Here is a 14,278-nt window from a genome sequence, read left to right as displayed (position 1 = left end):
CAGAGGGCCTTCTCGGTAGTGGCACCCACCCTGTGGAATGCCCTCCCAGCAGATGTCAAGGCAATAAGCAATTATTCTACTTTTAGAAGACAACTGAAGGCGGCCCTGTTTAGGGAGGTTTTTTAATGTTTGATGCTGTACTGTTTTTAATATTCGGTTGGAAGCTGCCCAGAGTGGCTGGGGAAACCGAGCCAGATGGGCGGGGTATAAATAATACATTATTATTATTATTATTATTATTATTATTACTATTATTATTATCTATCTCTAACCACCGGTATGGGTTCTGGTGACATCATGGTTAACCACGGTCCACACTAAGCATGGGTTGCTTAGAATTGAGCCAGTTAACAATGATCACTAAAAACCAACCCCTGATTAGAACTGGGCATGGAGTTGGCACAACTCTCAGCCATGGGGGAAACACGGAAATCTGTGCTTGAAAAGGAGAGGGTTGGTGGAAGATGGCGTCATGGCGGCTTAAGCCACGGCTCCCACCAGCCAGAGTTTAGTTGTTTCACTCTTGCGAAAAAATTTCTGTCATAAGTCTGACAGATTGAACTTTGACAATAATGAATGGGGGCCCTCTAATAGTAAAACGATGTTTGATTATTCAGCTTCAAAGAAAACGGTGCAATATTCCCGGTTACCTGTTCTTCTTCCAAAAGTATCAAGCCAACAACTGCGATATTGATATTTCCTCCAATGGTTCCATCTCTGAACAAAGCGGAAACCTAAGAGGAAATACCAAAAATGAAAGCCGGTGAAGCTAATGCAGTACCAGCATCTGCTGTGAAAAAATTAATTCTTTATCATTTGATTTATATACCGCTTATATGCCAAAATGGTGCCTAAGCAGTTTATAACTATAAAATCAATACGTAATCAAAATATACAATGACAAATCCGTTGGGCATTAAAACATGCTTAATTAAAATTTATAATAAGGCAAAAATTTAAAAGGTTTAACACTTAAAACAGTTAAGACACCAAAACCAGAAGCTCTCTTCAGGGAACTGCTTGCCTAAACAGGTACGGTATGTCTTCAGGAGCTGGTGGGATGCCAACACTGAGGGGCCTCTCATATTTCAGAATTGGGGCTAGAATACAATCTATTGGTTTCATACAGAAACTGCTGTTTCCTGCTTATGGAAAAGTGCTTGAAAATGTGCCCCTTAAACAATGCATTTATATATTTATACAGTGGTGCCTCGCTTAACGAACGCCCTGTAAGACGAAATTTTCGGTTAAAGAAAGGATTCTTCTAGTGGAGGTTGCCTCGCTAGACAAATTCGTTTTACGAAAAATTCGTCTAGCGAATCACGGTTTCCCATAGGAATGCATTGAAATTCAATTAATGCGTTCCTATGGGCAAAAAAAAATTCAAAAAAATTCAATGCATTCCTATGGGATTCGCTAGATGAATTTTTCGTTATAAGAATAGACCCGTGGAACGAATTGAATTCGTCTAGCGAGGCACCACTGTATATAAATTATTTTTATATATTATATATATATGTAAATATATATATATGAAATCATTACTCTTGTAACTTTGCTTATGTATCTGGCCTATCAATGTTTATGCCCCAATATGTTTACCTTTAATGTGCCAGGGGACTCGTTTTGTTGTTGTTGTTACACGTAACAACAGATTGTTGCAATTCTTTTTTGGCTTTTTTAAAAAAATGCAATGTAATTTAACCAAAGCCATATACTTAACCCCTACTGATTTCAAAGGGGGAGTTATGCACAAGATTGCTCCCTGAGCAACAGAACAAAAAGGCACATTAATGGTCAAGGGTGGCCTGGGGCCATTATTTTCTTGTTTCCATTTATAATGTCTGCCACTTCCTCCTTTTTACAACTACGCCTACATCCTGGATGCCCACACCCTGATAGTGATCAGAAAGCTCTTGGTCTTGTTCCCTGGATGCATGGATTGTCAGCCTCCTCCAACTAGAGGCTGTTGCTCTTTCTCCAAGACATTTACACAGCTAAGGGAGGTGGTACCCCTAGGAGTTTGGCAGCCCATGTAGCTGCCTAAGCTTGCTTCTATAAATGAGCTGGCCCCAAAAGACATGCCCAACACTTTCGCTGCAATCAATGAGTCTTAAACGTGCCCAATTTTTGCCAGATCCTACCCGTACTTTAAAGGAGAAAGAAACCTATACAATACGCATCAGAGTAACCTCCCTCCTGCAAAATTGGTAAGTGATTTCAGGGTTGCAGGGCACAAAACAATGTGCAACAAGGGCGACATTTGTGGTCCATTAACTTTTACTTCCATGTTGCACAGATCTCATCGCTCCACTCTCAGGAAAACTAAAGATTAACTAAATCAGACATGCCACAAAGCATTCAGGCTAGGAACACTTTAGCAGCTTGAAACACAGTGAGGTCGTTCCCCCCCCCTCTGTGTTTCAAGCAGCGTTCTTAAGTTGCTGTAAGGGGTGGGGATGCTCTCAGTCTCACTCCAGAAAGTATCTGGAGGAGTGAGGAGAGTACAAACTAGTGGCTGAACATCCTTATGAAGTGACAATATTAATTTTGAATCTGTATCCATCACCCAACGTGTCTCAAGAAAAAGGACTATATCATACCATATTGAGTATAGTCAGGACGTACGTAGTAATATTGTCATGGCCGTGGTTTTGCATCATCTTTTTGTCAACCACCACCAAGGTCTCAACATTCAGCTCTTTGCTCTTCTGAGCCTTCATAAGAGATCGTTTGCTTCGCAGTAGATATCCATATTCATCTGGCAGGATATAAGTGTCTCCATCTGGAGGCTGGGGCATATCTGGAAGAAGCAAGACAGGAGGCGTCCAAGTAAAACCAAAGCTGTGTTTTTCACAGAGTAACGTCAAATCAAAGAGCTACACATGTGAACAGGATTATAGTAGCCTCCCGAAAAGTAACTCCCATGTAGTGGGAAAGAATTATAGCAGAGCATGCCATCCATTTTTAAGGCAGAAGAGCACCTTAGTGTCTCCAGTTAAAGCAGAGGTAGCTAAGCTATGGTACTCTAGATGTAGGTGGGCTACAATATCCCAAAACTATTCGCCATGCTGGCGGGGACCAAAGGAAATCCAGCATCATCTTGACGGCCACAGCATAGCTACGCACAAGTTAATGGATCTCACGTAGCAATGAAAGCCTTGTGTTAAGATCTCAGAGACCCATAGCCCTGGGAAGGGTCAAGAACCTGTGGCAAGCATTTGATACCTTTCCAGAGCGCAGTGGAGTTTACTGATATTTTTAAGCAACTTAACACCACTAAGGTTCTTAACATCCCTTTCTTTCCCATCTAGTGTTTCAAGCACACTGTAAAGAACTTTATTAATAATTCCTGTTTGGTTTCCCATATACACTGCGGAAATATAGGATGGAGACAGGAACCACACTGCTTCACTCAGGTGCAGGGAACCTTTGGCCCTCCAGATGTTGTTGAACTACAACTTCCATCATCTCTGACCATTGGCCAAGCTTGTCGTTCAGCAACAGTTAGAGGGCGAAAGGTTCTCCTCACCTGACTCCAGTAAATGTTAGTACCAAACCTATATTAGCTTAGGCAACGTTGCCAGAGGCTGCTGTGCCACTAACTTTTCAAAATTGTACAAAAACATTTACTTTTTAAGTCCTATTGATTTCAAACTGGTCCATTAAGTACACACCTACACCTCTCCTGTTTAAATAAATGTATTTATTAAAAAATATACTGTTTAATATACAGTAAAACAAATCTCTAAGCAGCTTACCTTAAAAAATAAAAAACAATGAGACTTAATGCATACTTTACTTTGGCTGAATTGTGCCAAAGAAGTTTAGGAAGATACTGGCAAATATTTTGATTCGCACCTAACTAAATGTAACCGTTTTGAAAGACCTTACTAAAAGTTGAAGGACAGAACAAAGAAGACAGTGATATGTTCATCCAAATCACCACTCACACAGTTAGGGAACAAACACCGTGCTAAAGCTCAGTACCAGTCTTTTGTGTGCTAACTTTAGGAACAAAAAAAGAAGAAGTCAGAAGTGAAACCAGAACATGGCAACAGGCTGGCCTGGGCTACAGGAGTGATCAGAGGTGACTGCTGGTTGAGGCAGACATGCAACACCAACATCCAACACTTGGGTTCAAAGTGTTCACTTCCTACCTCTTACTTGTGAAGGTATTTGTTTACCGGAAAGAAACAAGTGAACTGCAAATGAACAATCTTAACAACAGCTACACAGACAGTGGAATTAACTCAGGTGGGGGGAACTGTGTCCTTACATACATTTCTTGCGCCTCCCACAAAAGTGCCGTTTTTGCCGCCGCTCAGAATTGCGATGATGGTGGGTCTCTTGAAAAACATGATTGTGAACATCCACTTCCCTTTGCCTCTCATCATTCACAGTTACCTCATTATCAAATGCCAGTTGAGGCTCAGTAGATCTCTTATACAGTACATGAGGGCGGTGGCCGTGAGGAGCAGAGAAGTTGTGTTTAAGTGCAATATTTGGAGGTAGTGGTTTCAGCAAGTAATCAGCTTCCTGCGTCCTTATCAAGCCAGACTAGAAAGACAAAACACAATTAAAAAAGAGAGCATGGCTTCAGATTGTCCTTCAGAAGATACTCCTTCCTTTTAGATATTTTTCTTTCCCACACTGAGCTCCTAAACAAATCTTAATTTGTACAGCAGGTTTTTTACACAACAGAGGTCTTTGGAAAACTTAACACTGGCTCCCTACAACTCAGGATCTGAAAACTAAAAAATCAGTCTAGGGAGATGCAGAATTCTTTCTCCGAAGCAAATCCACCCTCTCCCCTCTCTTCCAAATTTCCTTCTGAATTTTAATAATAATTTAATTAATCTTAACATTACATATACACCAATGCTAATTGAGGTTAGCAATACTGGAGGGTTGGTTTTTTTTTTTGTAAACCAGAAATTGGAAACAGCCTTTGGGATTGATTCTCAAATCTTAGTTAAGTGGGGACATTAGCCTGGAGTAAACATAATGTTGTGGGAGACATGGAGTACCCACAGACTCATCTCCTTCTTCCCCTGTTGTGCAAACATTCACCCCCCCCCCATTTTTAGGGCTAACTATGGGAATTGTTTAGTGCTGAGCTGAAAATTTGGTAAAGCAAACTTCTGGCTTGATTTTTTTTTTTTTTGGTGAGGGCGTGAAAGTGCTCCCAAACCCCTTATGAAGTAGGCTCATCTCCCTCCTGCCCACTGTCTATTTAGTGGTGGTGGCATCCCACAACAGCAGGCGGTCACTCCCTTCCCCCCGCCCCAAATCCAACTAGGGTTGGGTGTAATATATTGGGTGAATTTGCCCATTTCAGTTTCTCTGACTTACTCATTTTTCCCATCTTAAATTTGGTTCTGCACATTTGCACATCATCATGTGGGGTTCACCTAGCAGGTGGTTGGCTGATATAGTCATATTTATTACAATAGCTGTCCTTAATGACATGTTATTGTATCTGAATGACGTTTCTTGCTCCGGAATTGTGTGACGGAGGCATTATATATATGGAGGGGAGGTGCAGACCCTCCAAGCGTCCCTATTTTCCAGGGACGTCCCTGATTTAGAGAGGCCTTCCAGATTTGATCCCAGAATGTCCCACTTTTCCTTAGGACGTCTCTATTTTCATTGGTAGAAATGTTGGAGGGTATTGAGTTATCTGACCCCCCAAGCCGTTTGAAGGCAATCCTGTATAGGGATTTTTTTAAATAAAATGTTTAATGTTTTTAATGTTTTATATAAAACATACTTCAGCAGTATGTGGACCGAGAACTCCCAGAAGTGCAAGCTGGATTTCGAAGGGGCAGAGGAACCAGAGACCAAATAGCAAACATGCGCTGGATTATGGAGAAAGCTAGAGAGTTCCAGAAAAACGTCAACTTCTGCTTCATTGACTATGCAAAAGCCTTTGACTGTGTCGACCACAGCAAACTATGGCAAGTTCTTAAAGACATGGGAGTACCTGATCACCTCATCTGTCTCCTGAGAAATCTCTATGTGGGACAAGAAGCCACAGTTAGAACTGGATATGGAACAACTGACTGGTTCAAAATTGGGAAAGGAGTACGACAAGGTTGTATATTGTCTCTCTGCTTATTTAACTTATATGCAGAATTCATCATGCGAAAGGCTGGACTAGATGAATCCCAAACCGGAATTAAGATTGCCGGAAGAAATATCAACAACCTCAGATATGCAGATGACACAACCTTGATGGCAGAAAGTGAGAAGGAATTAAAGAACCTTTTAATGAGGGTGAAAGAGGAGAGCGCAAAATATGGTCTGAAGCTCAACATCAAAAAAAACTAAGATCATGGCCACTGGTCCCATCACCTCCTGGCAACAACAACAATGTTTTATATATGTTGGAAGCTGTCCAGAGTGGCTGGGGCAACCCAGTAAGATGTGTGGGGCATAAATAGTAAAATTATCATTATGGAATGGGATGCCCCTATTTTCACCGGAAAAATCTTGAAATGTATGGAGGTGTGTAGAAGAAACTTAGCAGGACAATGTGGTCATGGGGATAAATTGTAGTACAGGCACACACACACACACACTTACACACATCCCACTTGTGTGCAACTGCATTTACGCAGGTCACCACAAAATAAAGAAATAAATAGATTAGCCTTCCTTCACTTGGGGCTGCTGCCCAGAAGTGAGCGAGGGAAGCCATGCCGGGCAGTGGCCCTGATCAAAGGACAGCTTGGTACATGAGCATCTCTCTCTCTCTTTCTCTCCTTCCCCCACACCCTCCCTATTAAAGCATAGCTGTCAAGTTTTCCCTTTTCTCGCGAGGAAGCCTATTCAGCATAAGGGAATTTCCCTTTAAAAAGGGGAGAACTTGACAGCTATGTATTAAAGTGGGGTGCTCCTCACTTGATGCAACTTCTCTTATACGTGCAGGGGCCCAGAGTGTAACCCCCACGTAAACGGGGGGGATGCCTGTATATTACTTGCTTGGAAGAAGCCAACATTGAATGCAAGGCTGTTGTTGCTCCATGTAAGTTCTGTCCTAAGAGAGATAGCATTTACTCATTTATTTATTTTTAAAGAATGCCAAAAAACAACACCACTTCCTAACAGTATGATGCACCAGTCCATTTAATCAGGTGTGCCAACTCTAGGGGACCGAAGCATAGCTGCCAAGTTCTGGCCTGAGAAATAAGGGACTGGACCGGAAGTAGCGCTGTCGCCATTTTGGAACTGGGCGGAGCATGCTCAGAAGCTACTTTTGATGCTGCTCTGCCCTGTTCCAAAATGGCCGCCGCCCCAGAAGTCGCGCTGCAGCCATTTTGGAACTGGGCAAAGCAGCATCAAAAGTCGCTTCTGAGCATGCTCCGCCCAGTTCCAAAATGGCCGCCACACCAGAATAAACCGGGGGAAAACAAAAAAATCCGTTTTTTCGGCTGGGAACAGCTAGAAAAACGGGGGTTTCCCGAGGAATACGGGACACTTGGCAGCTCTGGGCCGAAGTGTCTTTGGCCCCCTCAATATTTGTTGGAAGGGGGCCAGGTCCTCTCAATGTTGCAGGGGCCTGGCACGAGTCACATGTTCATGATGTCACATGCATTATGTGTCACGTGTCCCAGCTTCAGTGGGCAGCTCCTCTAGAATGCTCCACCTCCTCCAAATGCCACACACACCATGTGCGACATGAGTAACGTCACATGCATGCAATGCGCGCAGGGCCCCCTCCATCTTGGGGGCGACCTGGCGCCTTTGCATTTAATATTAAGCAGCAGGGAAACTGTAGCAACCAATTCGTTCAGAGATTCTAAAATGGAATTCGTCACAGCCCTAGAAATCCTACCAAAGGAAACAATTCTAATTTGGCAAAGCCAGAGGCTGGGTGAGCTAAGAGCCTTTCCCACCACTATGATTTTATATTTCCTACTATAAGGCCAAGGGCTCATTTGCCCTCTGGGTCAAGCATGTAGTAGATCTCTGGGTCTCCAAAGGCTACCTCTGAAGGAACACCTCCTATGTGTTATTGTGTTGTCATATCAACTTACAAAACACCACGCAAAGGATTGCAGCGTGCTGGACTTACTAGTGTTTTTTCCCCAAAAACTTCCCAGAGCATGGTAGCATGGAGGAAAACAGGGTAAAAGTAGGAAGTTTCATATCTTGGGGGGGGGGGAGATTAAATCAGGAATAAACAACTGGTATTTGGGCCTGAAACCCATATTTCATCTGGAACAATTTTGAGAATGGGCACAGGGCTTCCTACATTCCCAGTGGTCCTGGAAATGACCCAGCAGATCGTGTCCTCCCTAAAAGAGGGCATAGGTCGCGGTGAGACCTGGAGACTGGCCTCCTGGTTGTGGGTGGGTATATTGGATAGCCACAACACCCTATTGGTAGGTCCCTTGTTGCTGGGTTTAATCTGGGCAATGGGGTCCAGTCTAAATGGATCGAGGGACCTATATATACCTATGCACATGACCCAGAGCTTCCTCTTTCGGCTCGTGCATCGGAACACCCGCCCACCTCTCCCTACTTTTCAGCCATTTTGCGATTGACCTTGCTATGCCATCGTGTGTCATCTGTCGCTGGGAATTTTCCCCACTTGGCTGATTGGCTCTTGCCATTTGGGTTTCGCCTGCCGCCTAGGAAATCGTCACAACTTGTAAGGTTGCGGATAGGCACTGGTTCAGGTGATAGGGATGGGAGAACGGTCTCGCCATCCCTATGTGAAGGCTATTCCATTAAAGGAATCCAGGGGCTCAAATTGGTTTGGTCAACCCCCGAGAGGGGGTTGTGCCCATGCCTGAATCCAGGGGAGCATCTGGGGAGTGAACAGAGTCTGTTCCGGGGCTTTCTACCTACCTCAGGTGTTCACCCTTGGCTGACCTATGATGGAGCTCTGGTTCAGCGCTACCTGCAAGGGTGTAGGGAGCTAGTTGAACCAGAGCCTATGCAACCACTCACTTTTCTGCAATCAATAAAGTTGTGGCCTAAATTCTGCCAAAAACCAAAACTAAAATTTGAGTCAAATGTGTGTTTATTTAGGGGGGAGGTCTCTGGGTCTGAACACGCAAATGAGTAGCTGCAGACATACCTGTACTCATGACAAGGGCTTATACACTTTCCAGGCACAGTCGATGCTTTAAAGCTTTGTGTCTGAGTGCTCTCTCTCTCTCCCCCTCCCCCAGGCTTCCTTGCCAAAACCTGCTCTTCACTGCTGAATTGGAGCAAATGGCAATTCACAGAAAACTCGACTTGCCATTTGTTGCACTTCAGCTTTAAAAAGCGGGTTTTTGTGGGGAAAGTTCTTATAGATATTTATTTTTATTTATGATTTTCAGTTTTATACATTTCAATAACTTTACAATCATTTTAACATTTCAAAACTTGACTTCCTTTCCTCTCTTTCTGAGGTTCCTTAAATTTATTTTAAAAGGTATTTCTGCATATCTCAATTAACTTAATTTGCTCATCTACTTTAAATATATACAGTGGTACCTCGGTTTAAGTACACAATTGGTTCTGGAAGTCTGTCCTTAACCTGAAGCAAACTTTCCCATTGAACGTAATGGAAAGTGGATTAATCCGTTCCAGACGAGTTCACAGAGTACTTAAACTGAAAGTACTCAAACCAAAGCGTACTTAAACCGAGGTATGACTGTACTCTTATAAAACTGCAGGTTATTACAATAATCCTGCCAATCCTCTTTGTGGGGAAAGCTCTGGGGTGAAAAAACCCAGCACAGACCTGTGCCCAGGAGTGTGGGGCAAAAGGTAAGTTTGAGTGAATTGGAACGAATTTACTACTGGTTTCGTCCAAGCTTTTCAGAGTGGAACCAAAGGGTTCAGCTCATCCTTAATCGCAGCAAGATGAGAGAAAATCACGAATGACTGTTGGAAGCAAATTAACCCAGATATGCAAGATAAAAAAAAGATAGGTTATAGTTTGGGGAGTTGGGCATAAAGGCGGATGCCATAGCCACCTGGTCACTGGAGTGGTTCATGAACATAATAAACTACACAACAGTATATAATTACTGCTTCTTAGAGGTCCAAATGCTAAGTGCTGAATACATCAAGCAAGTGTGTGTTTTGCTCAGTGCTAGAGAAGATCCAAATAAATTCAAAAAGAGAGCAGCCTTCATTGCTAACCATTAATTTCCCAACTTTTCGATGCAATATTTTCCCCCCCTCTGTGCGATTTGTAATTTGCAAGCTTGATTCATACTTGGTAATTTTTGGAAGGTGTTACTGTACTAGTGCTGCTGTTCATTTTTTCTCTTATGGTGCAAAATGTGTTGACTCAAGTATCAAGCAATGGCTTGCACATATGGCTGTGCCATCATAGGGAACAGTCTTATTACTCCAAGTAGGAGAAGCTCATCAACCTAGTGGCAGGAAAGGCAGCAAAGAAGACAAACTTTGCTGCCTCCATTGCATCCTCATTGTGCAGAGTCTTTGACAGTCTGGCCCAGAACCAACAGCAGCTCACTGTGACTTGTTCACAAAACATTTTGTGGAGAAGAATTGCTTGCATCCACCAGGATCTTGCCTCTGCTGTTACAGCAGCTGAGTCTCAAGGGGTGTCCAGAGGTCTACTCATGAGGTGGCAGAGGTCAAGCAGTATCCTTCTCAAGGATTGCTTGACCCACAAAACCAGTGGCCTCCGCTCTTTCTGCAGCCACTGCTTCCCCATCGGCTGCCACCCAAGGATGCTCCAAACTTACCTCAGGGTGGAAGGAGACAGGAGTGGCTGTGAGCGCAGCAGAAATTAACACTGGATCCAGCTCTTGGGCAGAGCTTTACTTTCCCACTGAGGAGAGCACGGAGAATACATGTCACATCGTCCCTAAGGGAAAGCGATGCTGTTCATATCAGTTACAGCAGATGAAGACTGGGCTGGTGGAAATAGACAGGAATAGCATCATCTTCCCACCAGGGATGCTGTGATGTGTAGTCTGAGTGCACTCTTTGGTGGGAAAGGAAGCGCTGCAGGGGAGCTGAGACAACCTCTGTCATCAATGGGGCCCCCTTCTTCTACCCAAAGTTGGGAGGATAGCTTGGCTCAGGGCCGTGTTAAGCATATTGGGCGCCCTGGCTCCGTGGTGCGATGATCGCTCCGGCGCCCCCCTGCCCTGTTTCTCACCACGGCTGTCTGGCAGGCACCGCGCCGCTGCAGCGGGCGCAGCGGCGCGGTGCCCCCCTGGCGGCCCTGCGCCACCCAGGCTTGCCTTAGAGCCGGCCCTGGCTTGGCTGGGGAGTGGGGGAAGGTGGCAGAGACAACAAGCAGGAGTTCCAGTGGCCATGGCTGTTTTATTTATTTAGCTAGTTAATTTAGCTAGTTAAAACAGCAGTGAGAAATATCTACAGGGCCACACTCTGAATGCAATGCGGTTCATGATCCTAGTGCCTGGACAAAGAGGAACGTCTTCAGCCTGGGTTTTTAACATGTCAAGCACAGGGGCAGGCCAAGTGTCACCTGGAAGGTTTTGCATTTGCTCAGTTAGAGCTTCACAAAGGATCCCTTTGAGGAAGCTCCTTCAAAGTAAATGAAGGGATGTTTGCACATCCCTAAAACCATGTGGACACGGGTGGCGCTGTGTAAACCACAGACCCTAGGGCTTGTCAATCAGAAGGTCAGCGGTGGTTCGAATCCCTGCAACAGGGTGAGCTCCCATTGCTTGGTCCCAGCTCCTGCCAACCTAGCAGTTCGAAAGCACGTCAAACTGCAAGTAGATAAATAGGTACTGCCCCAGCGAGAAAATAAATGGCGGCCTATAGAGCGAGATGAGCGCTGCAACCCCAGAGTTGTCTGCGACTGAACCTAACAGTCAGGGGTACCTTTACCTTCAAATCCCTCTTAGTAATTCAGTCTTATGTACTCAACTCAAGCAAGAGTTGACTGTTTCTGCTGACTGTTTTGCAGCTCCCAGTGACTGGAAAGCAGTGGCTGACAAACAAACTTTGTCCATGAGTACGTGGAGATACTTTGGTCGTACCAACCAAATTATTTGATGGTTACCTCCACGACTGCACATCCCAACATGATGTCGGCAGGCTTTCATGCAAGCTTTGCAAAATGAATTATCTCCTTTAAGATAGGACCAAGGGCTGATTCCCACATGACACTGTCACAGGTTTTGATGATTTGCATGTGTGAACGAACCATAAGGAACTGCCTTATAAAAGAGTCAGGTAAACAGTCCACCTGACTTAGAACTCTGACCAACAGCAATTCTCCACATGTGTATTCATGTCAACATGTGATAGAGGGCATGTAATAGGATCTGACTAAGAGCAGCACTTCAGTAAGTTTTCAGCTAAAACCTGAACATCTCTGAGTGCAAAAATAGTTTTATGAAGTTACAGAAACCGCCTTTGGGTGGAGATGCGCCTTTAGGTCAAACAAGAGAAGATAACATCATCCCTGGCACTCTTGATGAACATCAAATTATTCAGCAGCAAAATATATTCAGTGAAATCATCTCTGCAGAAAATTAATGCCAGCTTCACTGAACTTCCAGTGTGTATGTACAGATATTCATCCCACGTAGGGTGGGATTCACCCAACAAGGCATATGCAAGGACTTTTGCTTAAGTAATGGGGCTTTCCCCCATGTGGAAAACACCCAGAACAGTGTATGGGGGGGGGAAGGGGGTTGTTCTGTCTGCTAAGCTGAAATGCTTGCACAAATAAAATGTTCATCATGGTGTAACACTGATTTCTACCCTTAGCCAATACCCTACTCTAAGGGGCACTTCCAACACGATGGAGCAGCAAGCATGTGTTTAAAACTGCCTGAAGACAAAGGGAGCCACAACCAATAATGGCTTCCTGGATTACCTGTTTCGATGTACCTGCATATACCACGTTTGCACAACTTGTGACACACCAGGCTGAATGCAGCTCACAATGGCAGAATGAATGAAGCAGAGATGGAAAGATACTGAGAAGAAAATGGCAGTTTTAAACAACAGCAGAGGTTTGAGCGAAGCAGGGATGGAAGGCTACTGGGGAGCTGTGTTTTTTTAAGCACCTGTTTCAACGAAAAGAACTACAGTGGTCCCTCAACTTATGAACTTAATCCGTTCCGAATGCACATTCGTAGGTCGAAAAGTTTGGAAGTCGAAACGCGGTTTCCCATAGGAAAAAAAATTCGGAAAAATTTGTACAGTGGTGCCTCGCTTAATGAATGCCCTGCTTAACAAAATTTCTGCTTAACGAAAGGATTTTTCGAGCGGAGGTTGCCTCGCTAGACGAATTCGTTTTATGAAAAATTCGTCTAGCGAATCGCGGTTTCCCATAGGAATGCATTGAAATTCAATTAATGCGTTCCTATGGGGGGAAAAAATTCAAAAAAATTCCAGTGCATTCCTATGGGATTCACTAGACGAATTTTTCGTTATAAGAAAAGACCCATGGAACGAATTAAATTCGTCTAGCGAGGCACCACTGTAAGCCAAAAAAACCGCATGTAAAAATTTGTAAGTAAAAAAACCCCCGCATTTAAAGTCGCCAACGGTTTCCGTTCGGATGTAGAAAAATTCGTAAGCGTGCAGCCATTTGTCCCGTATGTAAGTCGAAACCTACGGATGTCGAGTAATTCGTAAGTCGAGGGACCACTGTAGCAGAGGTAGGTACAATACAGAAATGAACAAGTTTTCCAAATTCCCCTTTCACTGTTCTCAAACCTTGTTTTAAATTGCCACATCCCTGCCTCAGTGCCACTCCCTGCTCGCTCTACTCAAAACCTACTGTTTAAAATCCCAATTTTCACCCTCTTAGTGGTTCTCCCTCCTTGCTCCAGTTCTATGGCCACTGCCATTTTAAAACCTGCCTTCACTTTTGCTCCCTTTCATGACCCTGGCATTACGCAAATCCAGGCTTGTGATGAGGCACTACATATTGTCCACTGGGAGCTGCGCTCTGACATTCTTACAATAAACGCTCCCCGTGAATAGAGGTGGGTGGGTGGGTGGAATTATAGCTTTTGCAAAATTATGCATAATATTATATGTGCTGATACGTTTGTTTTATGTATCTATATTTCTCACACACTCAACCACATACCTATGCAATACATGTGGCAGTAAAATGTATGTTTGCCGGTACATTCTCCTTGTAAAATGTTTCATAGATAAAAACATATTTTAAAACAACAACAACACAAAGTCTCCTCCTTTTGAAGCTTCCACAGATGTTTTGCCTGCACATCCATCCTGAATTTCATTGCAATAGCTACGACATTTTGCATTTAATTTCCCCCCTCAACTTGTTGCA

At 43.9% G+C, this 14,278-nt stretch overlaps 1 protein-coding gene across 1 annotated transcript in view; it reads right to left on the bottom strand.

Annotated features, from left to right (window-relative positions):
* Nucleotides 1-14,278, bottom strand: part of ADAMTS16 (ADAM metallopeptidase with thrombospondin type 1 motif 16) — an 84,729-nt gene that overhangs the window by 62,429 nt on the left and 8,022 nt on the right. Inside the window, exons 4-6 of the mRNA XM_035101543.2 lie at nucleotides 4,284-4,560; nucleotides 2,604-2,803; nucleotides 651-734 (exon numbers count right to left, since the gene is read on the bottom strand). Coding sequence (XP_034957434.2) covers nucleotides 651-734; nucleotides 2,604-2,803; nucleotides 4,284-4,560 — 561 coding nt within the window. The remainder of the gene's footprint in view (nucleotides 1-650; nucleotides 735-2,603; nucleotides 2,804-4,283; nucleotides 4,561-14,278) is intronic.

The sequence above is a fragment of the Zootoca vivipara genome, chromosome 8, assembly GCF_963506605.1.
Source record: "Zootoca vivipara chromosome 8, rZooViv1.1, whole genome shotgun sequence".
Taxonomy (NCBI): Eukaryota; Metazoa; Chordata; class Lepidosauria; order Squamata; family Lacertidae; genus Zootoca; species Zootoca vivipara.
The sequence above is the reverse complement of the archived record's forward strand: the minus strand, read 5'-3'. Positions and strand labels throughout refer to the sequence as shown.